General features: G+C 48.4%; 1 protein-coding gene across 2 annotated transcripts in view; it reads right to left on the bottom strand.

Moving 5' to 3' along the window:
* Slc24a4 (solute carrier family 24 member 4) overlaps positions 1–17,912 on the bottom strand; it is a 140,509-nt gene that overhangs the window by 26,773 nt on the left and 95,824 nt on the right. Inside the window, exons 8-12 of one of the 2 annotated variants that reach the window (XM_005343473.2) lie at positions 15,223–15,248; positions 13,149–13,202; positions 11,390–11,532; positions 6,769–6,938; positions 2,754–2,958 (exon numbers count right to left, since the gene is read on the bottom strand). In XM_005343473.2, coding sequence (XP_005343530.1) covers positions 2,754–2,958; positions 6,769–6,938; positions 11,390–11,532; positions 13,149–13,202; positions 15,223–15,248 — 598 coding nt within the window. The remainder of the gene's footprint in view (positions 1–2,753; positions 2,959–6,768; positions 6,939–11,389; positions 11,533–13,148; positions 13,203–15,222; positions 15,249–17,912) is intronic. The other variant, XM_005343474.2, reaches the window with a different exon arrangement.

Raw genomic sequence — 17,912 nt, 5'->3', positions numbered from 1 at the left:
TCATCATGGGTTCCAGACTGTGCCACACATAGATCACTAAGGGACTGTCACCTCAGGTTCTAGACTGTGCCTTTCTTGCTATGACTCTACTCCAAACCCCTCCACCCACCTGGCACTGGTCCTTTGATTACCATAGTTCTGTGTCCTCTGACTTGACCCCATAGACCCTGGAGAGGAATGGGTCTGGTGGTGGGGTGACACAGGGCTTTAAAGGGGTATACAGGATGTAACCCAGGGCCTGTGTCCCTGTCTCATAAACCCAGGGCCCATCCTGGTCTACTGGCCTTGGACCTGGCTCTGGGAGGATGGACTGTTCTCCTAGGCCCTATGGAAGTCCTCCTATCAGTGTGCCCTAACAGGAACATACTGCGGACCCTGGATCTGAAGAGGACCACTCCTTTTGGCTTTCAGGGTCTCAGATAACTCAGGGACAACTCCTACCAAATTAATGTGACTTTCACCCTGGCCAGCCAAACGGGCTGAACATGCACAGCATATGGTCCCACAGGGATACAGGATGCAGGGATGCATCACTGATGGTTCAGACACCAGTTCCTTTGGGCCATCAGGATGGCAAAGGGAGCCTGGATCCCAGGACTGATCTCCTCAAAGACCTTAGGAAGGGGTCAGATTTTGTTTTGGGGAGTAGAAAAGGTGTTTGATCAGGTCTAGCAATTCCTAATCCACCCAAATCCTTGGAATACCCTAAAGAAGCATGAACACATGCACCCTCCAGGCCCTGTTCCGGGCTCAAGGCTAGGCCCTGAATTTGAGAAAGAGACTGGTGTTGCAGAATATTTGTTTACACTGTAAAGATGTGTCTTTGCCAAAATGCTTTCTGATTGGTTTATTGAAGAGCTGAATGGCCAATAGTTAGAAAGGAGGTATGGGCGGTACTTCCAGGAAGAGAGAAAACTCTGGGAAGAAGGCAGAGTCACCAGCCAGACACAGAGGAAGCAGCATGGGCAGTATGGAAAGATGAGTTAACAAACCATGCAACAGAACATAGATTAAAATAAATGGATTAATTTAAGTTATAAGAAATAGTTAAGGCCAGGTTTTCATAATTAATAAGTCTCCATGCCATTATTTGTGAGCTGGTGGTCCAAAGAAAAATCCAACTACACCTGGAGCTGAAGTAGGCACATAGCATTGAGAATCTGATCCAGAAAATCGAGGGAAGTCTATGGTTCCAGGAGAGCTTATATCTCCAGACACAGTGCCCAGGGTTCCAGACTGGTGGGCCCAGGCCAGCTACACAGACGTGGCCAAAGCAGGGCAGGTGCTTAGCGAGTCAGGTGCTAAGCACAGAACTTTTATCAGAACAATATGAAACTTTGGATTGGAAAGTTCCAGAGTTCTGCTGCCTCTTAGGGTGGTATGCAGAAGGACAAAATACCCAGAAATGGAGCCCAGTGCTTACAACTCTGGGCCCCACCTAGGGCAGCAGAGACTCACGGAAGGCTGAGTACAACGAGCACAGGGTGAGTTCTGGATTCTCTCACAGGCAAACTCTTGAGTTTGCTCACTCAATAGGTTTCCAAGAGTGCAGATACGGTGCTGGGATACAGAAATAAGTCAAATAGACAAAGATGCCTGCTCCAAGGGAACTGATAGTTTAGTGGAGGGAGACACACAAGATAAAAAATTGTATAAAGTATTTACAATGAGGTGACCTGGGAAGACCATACTGATATGGTGGCACCAGAGCAGAAGCGAGGGAGCAAGCCATGTGGATGACCGAGGCAAGTGCTTTCCTGCAAGGGCAGTGTGAAAGTACCAAGGTAGGAACATGAGTGGCATGTCTGAGGGACAGCAGTGACGATGCCAGTGTGGCTGGAGCCGAGGGGACCGGAGAGGAAAGAGCAGGCAAATTTAGCAAGGACCCTAGGCCTGTAGGGCAGACTCCAAGAGAGATAGGAGGATGCTCGAAGACCTGAGGCAGCCTGTGGTTTGACCTGGCTTCTTTACAGATGTGCATCCAGATGTGTCCAGAAAGGAGCAGTTTCACCTTACACTATCCTATCTAGAAGTGAGGTCATACATGGACAAAAGTGTCCTGCTCATGAAAGCGAATGGCAGGAGTGTAAGGATGTCCACAGAGGTGGTCCAGCCAGTAAATGTGCTTGCTATGCAAGCAGGAAGACCGAAGTTCGAATCTCCAGCACTTACATAAAAAGCCAGGTGCAGCTGTATGAGCTTGTAACCCCAGTGCTGTGGGAGGCAGAGACAGGAAGATCTCTTGGGCTTGCTGGCCACCGGCCTAGCTCCAGATTCAGTCACAGGCTCTATCTCAAGGGAATATGATGGACAGTGACACCTGATGCGACCTTCTTTGGACCCCTGCATCAGTGCATGGGTCCATGTAACAACCCCCCTGATTATGGGTCTATACCCTCGCCACTAGTATTCATAGAAATAGTATTACTGGTCGTTGCTTTTTTATTGTAAGACAGACCAGCTGCCCAGAGCATTCAAGTGTGATCACTAGGAGTTACCAGTGCTTCCTGTAGGCGAAATGGCCTCTCTCTGGCCCTCAGGCTGCAACCATATTCAGCGATGTCTGTATCTAACTAGCTCTTCCCTGGACTACTGACAGTTCGCTTCTCCACTGCCTTAGGGCACCCTGGTGACCTAATGTCGGCCCTCTGTACCAGTTTTCTTCCACTCAGGGCCTCCTTCCGGAAGACCCAGGCATGGTTCCTAAGGTACCCACAGAAGCATGGCTAAAAGACCAGCACCCCCAGACTCACCAGGCATTGAGAAGGGGGACAGGAAGACCGTCTCTACTGACTCTGGTTCTGGGGGTGGTGGCTGTGGTGGCGGCTGCTGCTCCTGGCCCTGCTGCGGGTCTTCAGGGTTCTCCCCAGGGACATTTCCATTCTCCATGTTCTCATGTTTCCCATTTTGCAGTGGCTTGCTATTAACACCATTGGCCGAGTTGATCAACCTCTGTCGCTGTGGGACAGGAGGCAAGACAGACACCAAACTGAGTGACGTAGAACCGTGCATTGTCTTCTGTCCTACAATCCCCCCTTTTAACAACAGCCATTAGTTGCTTTCCATCCTTGCTAAACCTTGCTGTAGTTGGTCCTTCCCACTTGACCTGCTCTGGGTGTGTGCTAGTATGGAATCCAGCTTCATTCAGCCCATCTCCAACAACCAACGCTCCAAACACCTTACTAGGTTTTTGGTCAATAGGCTGTCCTTCTGCGTCTCAGTTCATGTCTGATGAGTGTGTTTTCCAAAGCCAGCAGCTTCCACCAAACCCATCCCCACCCTTTGACATGGCTACTGACAAAAGCAGCTTTGGAGCCATCCTAGCTAGGCTGGTTTTGTGTAGTCCATCCATGGCTTCTTAGAACATAGGCATGAACAGAAGGCATATTGAATGAAATCAACAGGGCTGAGGATATAGCTCAGTGGGTAGCCTATTTGCTTAGCATACATGAAGGCCTGGGTTTGAACCCCACACTTGATAAACCCAGGCCTGGTGGTAAATGCCTGGAGCCCCAGCACTTGAAGACTAGAGGCAGGAGGGCAGTAAGATCATAATCAGGGATTATGCTTGGATACCTAGTGTAGTTGGAGAACAATTTGGGCTATAAGAAACCCCAAGGCCTCACATTCTCTGGGCCCTATCTCTGTTCAGCTCTCTTCACCTGTTCCCTTATGGGTCAGCCCCGTGGGTCATGGGCATTCCACAGTAACATTCAAATCATTCCCTACCAATTAGGAGACTCAGGGGCGGAGATGTGGTTCTCAACAACCTTCCATAATGGGGTGCCCAGCATCCATCCTGGTGGTCTCATGGAGGGGGGCATTGCCACTCATAACAAAGGCTCACCCTTGCTCTAAATATTGCTGAGCTGTCTTCATGTAGGCTCGAGACAAAGATTCCTAAGCCAGGAAAAGTGTGGTGTATGTGCATGTGTGCAAGTGTGTGTGTGTGTGTGTGTGTGTGTCTGTGTGTGTTGGGAGGTGGATACATGTGTGTATGTGTTGGGATGAGGGGTACTTCTCAACTTTTTTCTACAAACAGTCCTTACCACAGTCCACCAAAAAGAGCGAAGGGGCCTTTGTCTGATAGCCAGGCCAAAACACTCAGTATTTGGTTAGTTAGCTGGGATTAGATGAAAATCCATCCATGAAATCCCAAACAAACAAAAACAAATTAAAAAAGACCTATTTTTGCAGAGACAGAATATAAAGGCAGCGCCATTGCTCCATGGCAGGATGAAGGTGAAGACTGTAGAGGGTAGCAGCTCTGGCTTCAGAGTCAACAGAGGATTATACCCTATCCCACACACATGTGCATACTTAAAAATGAAAATTAAAGACAATCTTTAAAATGACTGAGGACATGAGACCCTAGTGTCATATATATGCATACACACATGTGCGAATGACTGACTGTGTGTGTATTTGTGTGTTTACAAGAGCATCGTTATGTGCACACAAATGCAGGTGCATATATGCAAGGGCAAACACGCAGGTGTGCATGCAATGGGTGACCGCTCATGTGGAAGACAATGGGTTATCCTTAAGAGCTGTCTGCCGTTTCTATTTAAAACGGAACCTCAGTGTTGGGATCGCAAGTACACGCCAACAGGCCCGGCTTTTAAAATGCAAGTTCTGAGGATTGAACTCGGGTCCCTATGCTTTCGAGACAAGCACCTTACTGACTGAGCCACTTCCTCAGAGTGTCTCAAGAAACAAGCCCAGATATGTTGTGGGTTTTGTTTTCCTCTGTCCCATCCTATGATGACTGTCTTTAAAGTCACTGCTTAGGCCCCAGGCGCAACCCTCCCATGCATGTGGATGAATCTTGAAAGCTGCAAACACCCTGTCCAGGAACCTCAAACAGGAACTGAGACCAAGGAGACAGAGATCTAGTGGTGGGTGTGAGATCAGGATTCACTTCCTTTCTCCGGAGCCCAGACTCCGTGGCGCTCAGGCTACCTCACAGAGCAGGGCAACCCCAGCAGCTGAAAACACTTGTGCTACCAACTACTTGTATTTACCAGCAAAACCTGCCACTCTGGCCTGGTGTGGTACACATAACTGTAAGCCCAGTGCAAGGAAGTTGAGGCAGGAGGATCTTGAGTTCTAGGTCAGCCTGGACCGCACCATGAAGTCAAGACCAGCCTAGCTTTCTCAAACAAATAAACAACTCCAAACCTATGTGATAAAAGATGCTATAAAGTCCTTGCCCCCAGTCTTCTGGAGTTATTTACTACACTCGCCACAGCACCCACATGTGGGTGGGATCCTTATGCTTCTGACAAATGGGCAGGATTCTATGAAAGTTCCCTGAAATGAATTTCACAAATATAGACCAGAATTCATTCCCCCTTGCTTTCCACCCATACATGACACATGAATCAAAGCATAAGTGTCCCAAAGAGACAAGTCTCTGAGGAATAATGCTTTTGCAGACATCCGTGTGCTAAATTCCACTGTCTTGGTCCTCTGGTCACTGCATGCTTCAGAGAATAAAGCCAGCAAGATCTAGAATGCACTTAGAAAGCAAGGCCTGGAAACAGGCTAAGCTGCTGGGTAACATACCATGTTACCTTTGCAGTCTGGTTGAGTGCTAGCTAAGTTCTGACTACTGTTTCCAAAGGAGGAGACACTCAGAACACCAGGTGTGAAGAACAAATCCCCCATTCACCAGTCTGGTGGTTTGAAGGCGAATGGTTCTCATAGACTCATGTGTTTGAATGCTTGGTCCCCAGCTAGTGGAACTGCTTGGGAAGAATTAAGAGGTGTGGCTTTGTGGCAGGAGGTGTGTCCGTGGGGTGGGCTTTGGCCCCAAGAATGTAGAAGTCTTAAAGAAAAGTTTTGGGTGAGGGGGGAGACTTTGGAGTTCGTCTCCTCCACTCCAAGTTGTTTAATCTCCTGCTGAGTAGGAGGAAATCTGCCTCCAGGAGTTTCTTCCCCCTTGTGCTGTGGCTTGTGCCCCACGGCAAAAAGATAAAAATGGCTGTTTAAAAAGCCCACACCAGACCCAGTCTGTATCCATCTGTCTGTCTGTCTCCCTCCTTCTGTCCGGTACCCCTCCCTACCCCTCCCTGCAACTTGTGGATTGGATGTGAGCTCTCAGCTCCTTCTCTAGCACCATGCCAGCTTGCCTTTTGCCACGCTCCCTGCCAGGATGATGGATTAATCTTCTGAAACTGTAAGCGAGCTCCCTATTAAAGGTTTCCTTTTATAAATTGCCTTGGTCATGGTGAACGGCAACAGAACACTAAGACAACTGGTGATTCTTCAAGGGTCATAATCCACAGAGAACGGGAGTGTGTTCATGCTTGGTTCTCTAATTAACCCTGTGAAGAAACCACCCATACTGCAGGTTCCCCTTTCTCTAATTAGCTCAGCTCCAGCAACTGACAAATAGTGAAATAGCTTAGGTGTGGTGTTCTTCCACCTTCTGTTTAAGCTTCCATGACAAGCCTCTGCAGGCCCCCCACCCTTCCTTCCTCCCATGCCTGAAACTCCAGGAAGAGTCCTAAGGGGACAGAGCCTGTGGAACTGCCAGACCCTCCCAAGGCTATTCACGTTCTGCTAGCCAGTGTACCCAGCCTTTCTGACATGCAACATGGTCTTGTCATCTGCAAAGTTCATGCTTGAGAGGCATGTAATTGAGTTAAAAAAAATCGTGTTTTAGGCAAGGTTACAATTTTGTGTTGGGTGGAGTTCATAGCTACTCTTCACCACATGCAGTCCGAGGGTTACAAGCTGTACCTGTGTGTTGGGTTAACTTACCTCATTAATAATGATCCTGCTGGCCATCCGTAGTCGGGTCCTGGGCCCAAACTTGTTGGTGATCATGATGCGCAGGCCGGCCTCCGGGAAGGTGAACTTGGGAGGGCTAGAGCTCAGAATCTCATCCACCATCACCACTGGGGTCTTGCTGTAGGGAGGTTTCTCCTTCACTATAGAGCACAACTCATGATCAGTGTTGACTCCTTGGAGGACAGTGCCCTAGTGATAGGGACTCATTTCCCTCATGGCCAGCATCTTGGGGCAATGCTTGGTAGCTGGCAGCTACTCTGAGGTCAGAAACCTAGCTTCAGCATCTCCCTTCAAAGTGTGGCTTACTTCTGACATACCCATGACTCAGCAAGTTAGACAAATTCATCAGGTACCCTGTTACTCATGTGCTACGCCTGGCTTCTCCATGGTTGGTGCCTGGCTCTCTCAGATCCCTGTCTTCTGGGGGGTGGGGGTTCAGCCTTGGCTAGCTGCAAGGGTCTTTCAGTGTCTTGCCTAAAACTCACTGGAACAACCTTCCTATGCCATAGACAGGTCCCTACATCTGTCACTCATGACAAAGACAGGCCCACTACACCACCTTGATTTTCAGACACTCGGATAAAACTTTCCAAGTCAATAAGAGTCTTTAGGAGTGGAAATGCTGGGAACAGAGGACAGTATCACTTTAACATTTCCTAGGGGCCTTTGCTCTGTCTTGAGGTGGGCCATCTTCACTGCTATTGGGGTGGCTGCTTTCAATTTTGTTTCCCAGAAGGCAAGCTGGGCGGTCAAAGATTTGGCTCCATGCTCTAGACCAGACTTTAAGGGTCCTAGAGGGAGTCTGTTTATCTGAGGACATGCTGCCATCTGGGCTCAGTGTCTTAGATGAACCCTGACATCCTCAATGTGGTTGACTCCCCTCTCCAACTCTTTCTTTTCCCTTGGGAGACCATACATAATCCCAGTCCTGTGCCTGTGTCCACAGGCACTCGGCATGGCATTCCAAGCACCAGGGAAAGTAATCAAACCATTCACGAACACAGCACCCTTGAAGCAAGTAGCAGGTCCCCTTGAAGGGGCTAAGAAGAGGTATGGTGTTCCTCTGCACCCGTTCCCAGATCCCATGGAGTCCCGCATGAAGAGCTGAGTGACCAAGGAGCAGGTCCAGAGGGCAAACTCATGCAGAAGTGAATGGTATAAAAACGCACAAAATGCACAGCAAACAGCCTCCCCACCCCTGTCCGGGCAAACGCACTCACAGACACTACACCCCACGCAGGCAGCAAGGCTCAGCAGACAGGAGGCAGGTGGATTAGAAACAGCCAGAGGCCCATGCGCCTGTCCAAGACGGACACCAACCCCTTCACAGAGGTGGACAGTGTGGGGCTTGGCTCATGGACTGTGTTTATTGCTTAAAAGCGTGTGTTATGGCCAGGAGGAGAGCAGATTACTTACAATTTAGAAGAAGAGTTAAGGACACAGAGGCTGGCACAGATGGCCACAGGTGGGTTAGCGTGCGGCGGCAGAATCTGGGGGCAGAGCTCTTGCTGGTAGGGATGCCGGGGGGTTGCATGAAGGAGGGTGTTAGTAGCAGGCTCCTTCCACAGGGAGCCTCGACACTCTGGGCTGCCAAAGGGAGCAGCCCCCAGCAAACCCCTGTAGCAGGTACTACACTCCATTCTGTAGAACCAGCTTCATGACAGGTACCCCGTGGACAGGACTTGCTCTCAAAGGCTTGTGCAGCCTGCGAGGCAGGAGCCATGACACCTGGCTCTCTTGCCCACATCACGCCGAAGCCGAGAGTGGTGGGCCAGAAGGCACTCAGCCACAAGATGCTTTCCTGGCAGTTCCATCCAAGGCCTGGTATTGCCCCTCCTGTCTCTTTCTAAACTTAGGTTGTGTCTAACTAACATCAGGGCAGCTTGGAAGGTCTCCTGGAGAGCTCTCTGAGCTAGATAAATTTCATCCAATATGGGACCCGGTGGCCAGGTAGATTTGGCGGCAAGGCTGTGAACAAGGCCACCAGAGAAGCAGTCAGAAGACCGAAACGTTGAGTTGAGCTACATGGTGTCTAAGAATATTTAAGTACAACAGAGCCTCTCTCTGCTTCTCCTACAAATAAGCTGAGCTTTAAGCTTTGGATTTTATATGAGAATCCAGGGTTGGGAGAGCAGTTCATTTCCTATTTATTCTTCCTAGAGGCTTGTGTGTGCTGAGCAAGCACCCTACCATTGAGTTACAAGCCCTGCCCAAGAGACTCCTCGAAATGTCAGGAGGCAATTCAGGCACCCTTTTTGGTACCGTGACTAGAGAGCCACCTGTCAGGAGGCTGAGGATGGGGGAAAGGATGTTGTCTCCTGCCATGGTAACCTTGTCAGACAACCAAAGTGGGACGTCCTGGCCATCTCAGTCCTGGGGTGTCACTGGGAGCTCTTCCTCCCACTCTTCCCAGGGGAAATTATGCTGTAACAACTTGTCAGTGGCTCCAGGGAGTGTCTTCTGGGGACAGTAAAGACTGGATGTAGTCCCTGAGTCCACACATCTAGGTAGGTTCTCCAAACCCAGAAGTCAGAGCCTGTGCCTCATTATCCAACCTTCTGGGACCCTTTCCTCCCGTGGCCTTTGCTATAAACGCATCTGTTTAATAAGGGGTAAGAGACACTTCTCCCTCAGTCCAGTGCCTGAGCCAACTCAGTGACCAGTCTTCCAACTTTTTAGAAGTTACCTTGGATGTAGAGATGGTGGTATTAAACCCACGAATCCCTACTGTCTCTTGGTTCAAAAGTGATGGAGAATTACCACAGGGCTCCAGGAAAAGGCCATGATTATGGGCAGCAGGCTCGGGGAGCCTGAACTCCCTGGGAAAGTTAGAGTTGAGGATCTCACACACAGTGACTCTCACAGGGCACTGGGGTTGGGCATCCACTGCCAGCCTCAGGACAGGAGGCAGCATTTGGACAGTGCGACAGGAAGTGGGCACGTCCTGATTCTCCACTCAGATCTTTCTTCTTTGCCACCCAGGTTTAAAGGACCTTCTGGTATCGCTTATGTGCTGAGCAGGGCAGCCTCTCTCCTGCCAGACTTTGGGACCTGCAATGGGTACCCCAGAGTCTCTGTGACTATGGAGGGCTAAATCCCAAACCATGGCCAGTGTTGGAGCTTCCCCCTCAGTGGGCGGTGTCCCACAACTTGCTCCCACTGATGCCAGCTGGGACTTTATGAGACATGTATAATGCTTTCATCTCCAGCCTTCCTTGGGGCTGTCCCTCACGCAGGTGTCTCCAGGGGCAAGAGGGGGTTCCCCTGAATTGAAACCCCTTTCCTGTCTCAATGGGTTTCCTCTTCCATATAGAAAGATGTGTCACTCAGTAGAGCATCTGTGACAAGCACCTTCCTTTTGGGAAAATCCAAGACATGACAGGAGACTTGTGCAAAATGCATCTGAGATGAAGCTTCTGCTTGCTCTCCCCAGGGTAGAGGCTACAGAGGGTTGAGGAACACAGGTTCCTTAGCCACCACTACAGACAAGGAGAACCTCTGAGATCACCCACTCCGGATACAACAAGCAAGCTAAAGACCCCTATGAAACACTGAGACTTGCCTGGGCCACTGGGGAAAAGGGTAGAGGACACCTGGAGTGGACCAAGGATGCCACACAGCCCTGGACTTCCTTTTCCCAACACAAGAACCATTCAGGCTTTAAAGCTGGTCTGGACGGGACAGCTGACCCATGGCAGGGGTGTTACCTGACAACTGGCTGAATTATTAAGAATTAAGGATATTCCCAAAAAAGTAGCTCTCAGATCAAAACAATTCAAAGACTGTGACCAAGATGATAGGGCCTGGCTCCAGAGGCTGCTGGTTCCTAGAAGAGCTAGGGCAATGAAGCTATTTTCTTTCTTTTTTTTTTTTAAACTGACTTTTATTGAGCGCTACATTTTTCTCTGCTCCCCTTCCTGCCTCTCTCCTCCTCGTCAACCCTCTCCCAAGGTCCCCATGCTCCCAACTTACTCAGGAGATCTTGTCTTTTTCTACTTCCCATGTAGATTAGATCCATGTATGTCTCCCTTAGAGTTCTCATTGTTGTCTAGGTTCAATAATGCTATTTTCAGCAATGGACCTCCAAGTAGGCCTCTGGGATAAGCTGGGCTGCTGTGATACTCCAAGGTTGTCCCTTTAGGCAAGTGTTCACAAGCCTAGGAGGTGACACTGTCCAGGATGGATTTCCCAGGGACATGGCCTGGCACTTGAGATGCACAGGGTGGCCCAGGTTTTACCACTTAAGCTTCCTATTCTGGGCTTTTCTCTTGGGCAACAACATTGCATGTCTAAAGTCAATCGGACTTCCCACCTGCCTCTGGAAGCATGGGGAAATTTCTGTGATTTAACTCATGTATTTTTTTTAAAAAATAGGATTTCCCCCTTTGATTCTTTCTCATCTATGTGAACTGTCGATCTGAGTAACATCTCAAGCATGGGTCTTCTTTCCTCATTTGGGGTGTTCAGGACTAAAGGTTTATGGTGACAGCGTGTGTGTGTGTCTGTGTGTGTGTGTGTGTCTGTGTGTGTGTGTCTGTGTCTGCAGAGTGGCTTCCACAAGGGTCCACAGGTCCTGTCTGCTCAGCCTTACCTTGCCCCAGCAATGGTACAGAAGGGTCGTCATAGCTACCGTCATAGAGGTCATTACCATCTTCCAGCTCGCTGCTGACTGGGTTACCATTTGCAATGCTCTTTTGTTTGGTTGTGAAAAACATCTGCATCTTCATATTGTACCTGTGAGTCAGGTAAGGCAGGAGGTCAGAGCAGTGGAGGAGGGGTATCACCCTACCAGATGCATAGGACACCAGGCATACAGTCACAGGTTGCTGGGCATACATGGTAACCAGGAAGGCTGTCCAGTTGAGGTTTCTAGCAGGAACATTGGGAGCATGTGCAGTCTGGAGGCCCCTGCTTCCACTGGGCTAGAGTGCCCTCCTCGGGGTGTCAGAGGCCTTACAGCCAAGGCATTTAATGCTTCTTAGAGCTTATTCTAAAAAAAGCAATCCAGCTCAACCAACAGGACAGGCTCAAAGGTGGCATCCCCACCACACCTTTTCACTCCCCAGAGAGCAACTGTTGCTCAAGTGGGCTGCTTGGTGACCATCTACCTCCCATTTCACTCAAGGCCAGTACAGCCATCCTCTGAAAGGAGACAGTGGCTCTTCATCTCTCAGCTGCTGGCTGTTCACTAAAAAGCTGTTGACGGCAGTCACTAAAGAATTCCCGGGCTGCTAGACACTTAAATTTTCCTATTTTAGAAAATATGTTTTTGTGAGGTATTTATACAATATGATGCTATATAAAGGTAAGGACTCTCATAATACCCATGGTCTTCTCTTTTTAATCACTTGAGAGAAGAGAAACCTGCATGCAGCTAGACTCATAAATATTCATATAAATAGTTATTTTTTGGTAGAATTACACATATGCACATATACATATGTACATAAATACATATGTATTGTACACACTCATATATGTATATAATTTATCACTATAGATATTTCCTATGTTCTAAGAACTTTGATGATATTGATTATACTTAATATTATACAATCATCATTAATAATTCCCCAACTATTTTTATCATTCCAACAATAAGCCTGTACCCGCTAATCAGTCCCCATCACTCCAGCCTCTCACTGACCTCCAATCTATGTGACATGGACTTGACCCTTCGGGATACCTTGTGAACACTGAATTTTATGTAACATTGGCCTTTTGGGAATGGCTGCTTCTATCTGGTGAGCTTTAAAAGGTTCATTCTTACTGAAGCATGTGTCAGAACTTCATCTTTGTGGCTGTCTAGTCTTCCTCATGGGTAGTTTTACGGTGATTTGGATTCAGGCAGCTTCCCAAGTGGCTCAAGGTTTTCCAACCCAGAATACACCCCCAAAATTATGAGTGGGGCTCTGTTGCTGGGATAAGCAGTGGTTTGGCAATTGGCATTTGACAAAGCCTGGGACAGAGGTTAAATTGATGAGCCTTGAGGATGGGATTGTTGCTAGACTTACTGAAACAGCAAAAGAGTGGTTATATCCTGGGGCAGAGGAGCTTCCCAGAGCAGGGAGGGACACGGGTGTTTTCTGGGGACTCGTTTTTTGGAAAGCAGTATCTCTCTGCCCTACATCAGTCTCCCAGCATTGTCCCCTAACCCGGGAAAGAACGACACCAGTGTCTGATGCAGTTCCCCACTGTGGATGCCCTGACCATGTCCACTAGAGAATGAAGGCTGCCCCAAAGAAACTGAAAGGTGGGACCAAGGACATTCCCTGTTCTGAGCAAGGACATAAGTAGGATATGGAGGCAAGGGTGCCTCCGGGTCTCAGGGAAAGGGAGAGGCCACTTACTTCATGATCAGAATATAAAACACGTACAAGATGATGAGCACCAGGCCTTCCCACCTTGGAGAGATAAAGGAGAGTATGGTTAGAGCGCAGGAGGCCATGGTGCCCACAGGCTGGGGCTGCATGGTCAAGGTTAGTGGCAAGGTGGGATAGCCTTGCTTTTCTGTCCCAGGAATTCAGGTGGGACACCCCAGAATAGGGTTGTTTGTCATTGAGAGTCCTCTTGGTAACTGAGAGAAGGCTGGGTTTGTATCTTCTCAATCATAGCAGTCTAGAGGACTAAGGAGAGCCCCACTCCCAGCTGTCACCCCCAGATGCCAAATCCCATGGTCTTAGCCTTAAGAGAACCTAGGCCCACTCTAGAGTCTTGTCAGGGACCAGAGAGGCTATGGGAACAGGAAGGCACAATCTCTGGGAAAGGGACATGGTGGGGCACAGAAGCCTTTTGGGCCATCTACCAGATATAGTGTGGTATTGTCTTTCTGGAACATTCTTCTACTGCTGTCTTGTGGATATAACCCAACGCCACAAACTATTGTGTAGAGAGTGGGGTTGCGTCTGTGATCGCAAACTTGAGAAGCTACACAGTTTTTGCTTCTCTGAAAATGTGCTGAAGCCTCTGTATACTGGGCTTGGCCAGTCGTTTTGGGAACCCATTCCTTGCTAACATGCAGTTCATGGACCAGAAATGGACCTATAGATCATCTCAGTACAACCCATCCCAATCCATCTACAGCTGAAGACTTGAGACCAGGTGTGGCCTTTAGCCGGGGCTCTCTGGGTGCTGGGCATGACGTCACTCTTGTCAAGCAATTGCCGTTCTCAGAAGTTGCTACCTGAAGAATGCAGATTCTGGATGATGCCAATGACAAGGCAATTGTGTGGCATATGAACTAAGATGCCAACATACCCCAAGGAGTAGGGTAGAAGAATCAGAGTATTCCTTAGAAGTTTGTACTTCATGAATCTCAATTTAAGAAAGTCAACTCCAAAAATAAAAAAATAAAAAAGAAAGCTAACTCCTGTTTAGTATCACAAGTTTTTTCTTTTAAAAATTATTTTTAAAAATGTGCTTGTTTTGATGTGTCTGCATGTGGTATATATGTCTGGACATGTGCGTACATATATACATACGAGTGCACACTCATATGTGTGTGGTATGTGGAGCTCAGAGGTGAACACTGGGGAGCTTCTCCCAATCATTCTCCACCTTGTTGTTTGAGACAGGTTCTCTTACTGTAACTGGAGTGCGCTGATTTGGGCAGACAGGATGGCAGAGGGACCCTGGGGATTCTCCTGCCTCTCCCCGCAGTGCTGGAATTAGGATGTACGTCCCTACACCTGGCTTTTTTGTGTGGTTGCTGGGGATCTGAACCCAGGCCCTCACTGCTTGTGAGGCAGGCATTTGCCAGTGTCTCAATTTTTGTAGTAAGACCTCTATGTTCCCTGAGTTTGATTTCTCTACCAGTCACAGGAAGGGGTCTGCATGACACGCCTTTGTCTCAGTGGCATCTGGGACCCTGTCCCTCCCTCACTGCCTTGCCAGGGCACCTCTGTGACCTCTTCCTCCCAGAAACAAACCCATGACAAAATCCTTTTTCCCTCTTTCTTTCTTTTTTTTAAAAAATATTTATTTATTTATTTATTATGTATACAATATTCTGTCTGTGTGTATGTCTGCAGGCCAGAAGAGGGCACCAGACCTCATTACAGATGGTTGTGAGCCACCATGTGGTTGCTGGGAATTGAACTCAGGACCTCTGGAAGAGCAGCCAGTGCTCTTAAGCTCTGAGCCATCTCTCCAGCCCCCCTCCCTCTTTCTTATCTTTGTGTAAAGTAGGGGTGCCCTCATTAGTCTAGTTTTATGTGTATCTTGATAGCAGCTGGGCAGGAACCTTAGGGGAAACGATTCTGCCGCTCTAACAGGACAAAGACAAGGCTGCTGGGAATGAAAGCCCCGTTACTTTCATAAGCTAGCAGGTCTATGCTTGCAAAATTAAATCTGAAAATGATTTGGCAACCCAGCATACATAGATATTGACAGTTAGCAACAATAAGAAAACAGTTAAAAACTTACCACACTATTTCCTCGTCGTATATGAACTGGAAAAGCAAAGGAAACAAAGGGATACACTGATTACAAGGGAAGCCGAGTCCAGGCCTGGATCCAACACACACTGGCCTTCCATCTCTGTATTTCCTAGTTGCTCCCCCGTGGAAGGTGACCTTCCCTTAGTGGGAACCTACAGCAGCTTTCAGACGGTTGTAGTGGGAACCGACTGTAACTCCGAGATGCTCACTGGCTCAGTGTGGTCATCCCAAGTGAGATGGCCTATGTTTTATTATAGCCTAGGTAGTCGCTGGGGTAGACCTGACAGGAGCTTCCCCTGCTATGAGAATAAAGTTGCTAAAATTGGAGAGAATTCAGGGAAGATAGCTATACATCTGTGCCTACATGTATATCACACGTGTGTGTGGCCTAGGGACTAGTTTTCTTAAAAACAAAGAGTAACCCCTTTTGGAATTCCAAGGTCCAGCAGGCTAAATGAAGACAGGGTGAGTGTGTGGAGGGGATACCTGGTAGAGGGACAATGACATAATTGAACACATAGGCTAATCTTAAGTGCCAACTTGCCTGGCTTCAGGGGTACCCAGGTACTTCGAGGGTGTTCGTGGAAGGGACTGGCATTAGAATCAGTGGACTGAGAAGGAAGGAGCTAGCCTTCCTCACTATGGGTGGACACCACCAAGTTAGCTGAGGACTCAGAGGAAAGCAGCCAGAGGATGGTAAACACGACCCCATTCTTTCTCCTTCCACGTTCAGCCTTTTAACTCTACAACTTACGCCAGTGCTGCCATGGTTTCTCAAGCCTTCGGCCCAGGACTGGGCTATGCTACTGAGCTCCCTGGATCTCTAGCCTGCAGGTGGCATGATCTAAGATCACTTGAGCTCATTCCCCAAAGCATTTCCATCCACCCATTCATCTGCCCTTCCATCCATCAGTCCATATACCCATCTCTCAGTCTTTCCATTCACATCTCCCTATCGCTTCATCTACCTATTGGTTCTTTTTCCCCCCCTGTACAACCCCACATAGTATGTATCCCACCCAGCATCTCTGGAACAAGACACACATGAAGGATGCTCTGTAGCCAAGAGAAGGGGTGGACTCTACAGCGCAGTGTAGGAAGAGGTGGCAGGGATGCTCCTAACAACCAGACCATGGAAACAAAAGGCTCCCTATCTATGGTACCAGAAGAGGCTAGGGGCTATTGTCTGGACTTGGGTCTACCGTCTGTGGCAATGGGTAGCACACATGGGCACTGCCTTAGGAAGTCACTTCAAGCTCCCTAGATAGACATCATTGGGAGCCTTGTGGACCCACAGTTCTGAGGAAGGCCACGCAACACAGAGAGAGTCTGAGATGCTTTTACAGGGACATTTTTAGCTTATAGAGCCCAAAGGAGGGCTATTGGCATTTACAGGCAATGACAGCAAGAATGTGAGGAGGACAAGAGACAGAGGCAGTTCTACACTGTGAAGTTTTCTTCGCACTTGGGATAAGAAACATATAATAGATAAAATATATAGTAAATATGTTACAACAAAATCAGGCAGCAGAAAAATAGTGACCTTGACTTTATTGTATAAACCCAAGTGTTCAAAGTGAATACTTAATTCACAACCAGGGAAATTTACTCTTATGAAGACTGAAGAATGTTCCTTGGCCATTTCAGAGTTTCATGAGGAATAATTCATTATCTGGGAAATCACTTCACAGTGGGGAAAGGGGCAGCACCCCTGGGGTCAAGCCCCAAATGCTGGCACCAGCCTGCCTTTGCCGTGGAGGGCTGGCAGTTTCTGGACCAGCAACAGATGACATCATTGGCTATTCTAGTGACTGTCTACCAAAATGATTACCCAAAGAACGTCAGTCTCTTATGAGCTATTTTTATTGCCCATTTATGGTATGTTCAGGGTACTGTGGATTTATTTTTTTGAAATTTCACATAGGTATCTTGTTTCCCCTAAGCATGTCATTTTCTGAATGTGGTGGGCAGTTTCTGAGCTGGCCTCAGTTCTCCCACTGATTATCTATGTCCCCTCTGAGCATGGAGGGTGGTGCTCACTTGCTGCTGGCCATTTCTAAGGTGGAAGGCACAGCCTTTCTGTAACCTGACCTCCTCACCTCTGCTGTGACGGCACAGCTACCTGTGAGATTGCCTGCTGCCTTGGTATCAGCTGACAGCCACTAGAGTGTTCCTGAAGAGGGGGCTCACCTGACTGTGTGTCCTGAGACCCTTCTCTTCTTAGCTCAGCCACCCCCAGATTTCTTACTTGCAGGGTCAATGCTCGCTGTCTTAAGCTGGTTGGTTTGGGGAATTTTTTTTTTTTTTTGACAGCATCTCACTATATAACAGCCAAGAGTGCCTGGGATTCACATCCCTCTTGCTGTAGCTTCCCAGGTGCCATACCTCTGGCCCTTGACAGCAAGTGCACCCTAGCCATGCCCAGCCTTGGAGGAATTTTGTTACAAAGCAGAAGATAATGAATATAAGGGTAGTCACACTCTCGGGTCTGGACAGATAGAAACGGTCACACATTTCCTTGAAATCCAGCGTGTCACAGGCATCTGTCCTCATGCAGCACTGCAGAGACCAACATTGCTCCTCTATGGATGTCACACACTTGATAGTGTGCTTCACTGTACGGGCCACAATGTTACCCCAGCTCTTGGGGCCTGGGGGGCACATTCCACACTAACA

This window comes from Microtus ochrogaster, chromosome 1, assembly GCF_000317375.1.
Source record: "Microtus ochrogaster isolate Prairie Vole_2 chromosome 1, MicOch1.0, whole genome shotgun sequence".
Classification (NCBI taxonomy): Eukaryota; Metazoa; Chordata; class Mammalia; order Rodentia; family Cricetidae; genus Microtus; species Microtus ochrogaster.
This window is presented reverse-complemented; position numbering and strand designations above follow the sequence as displayed.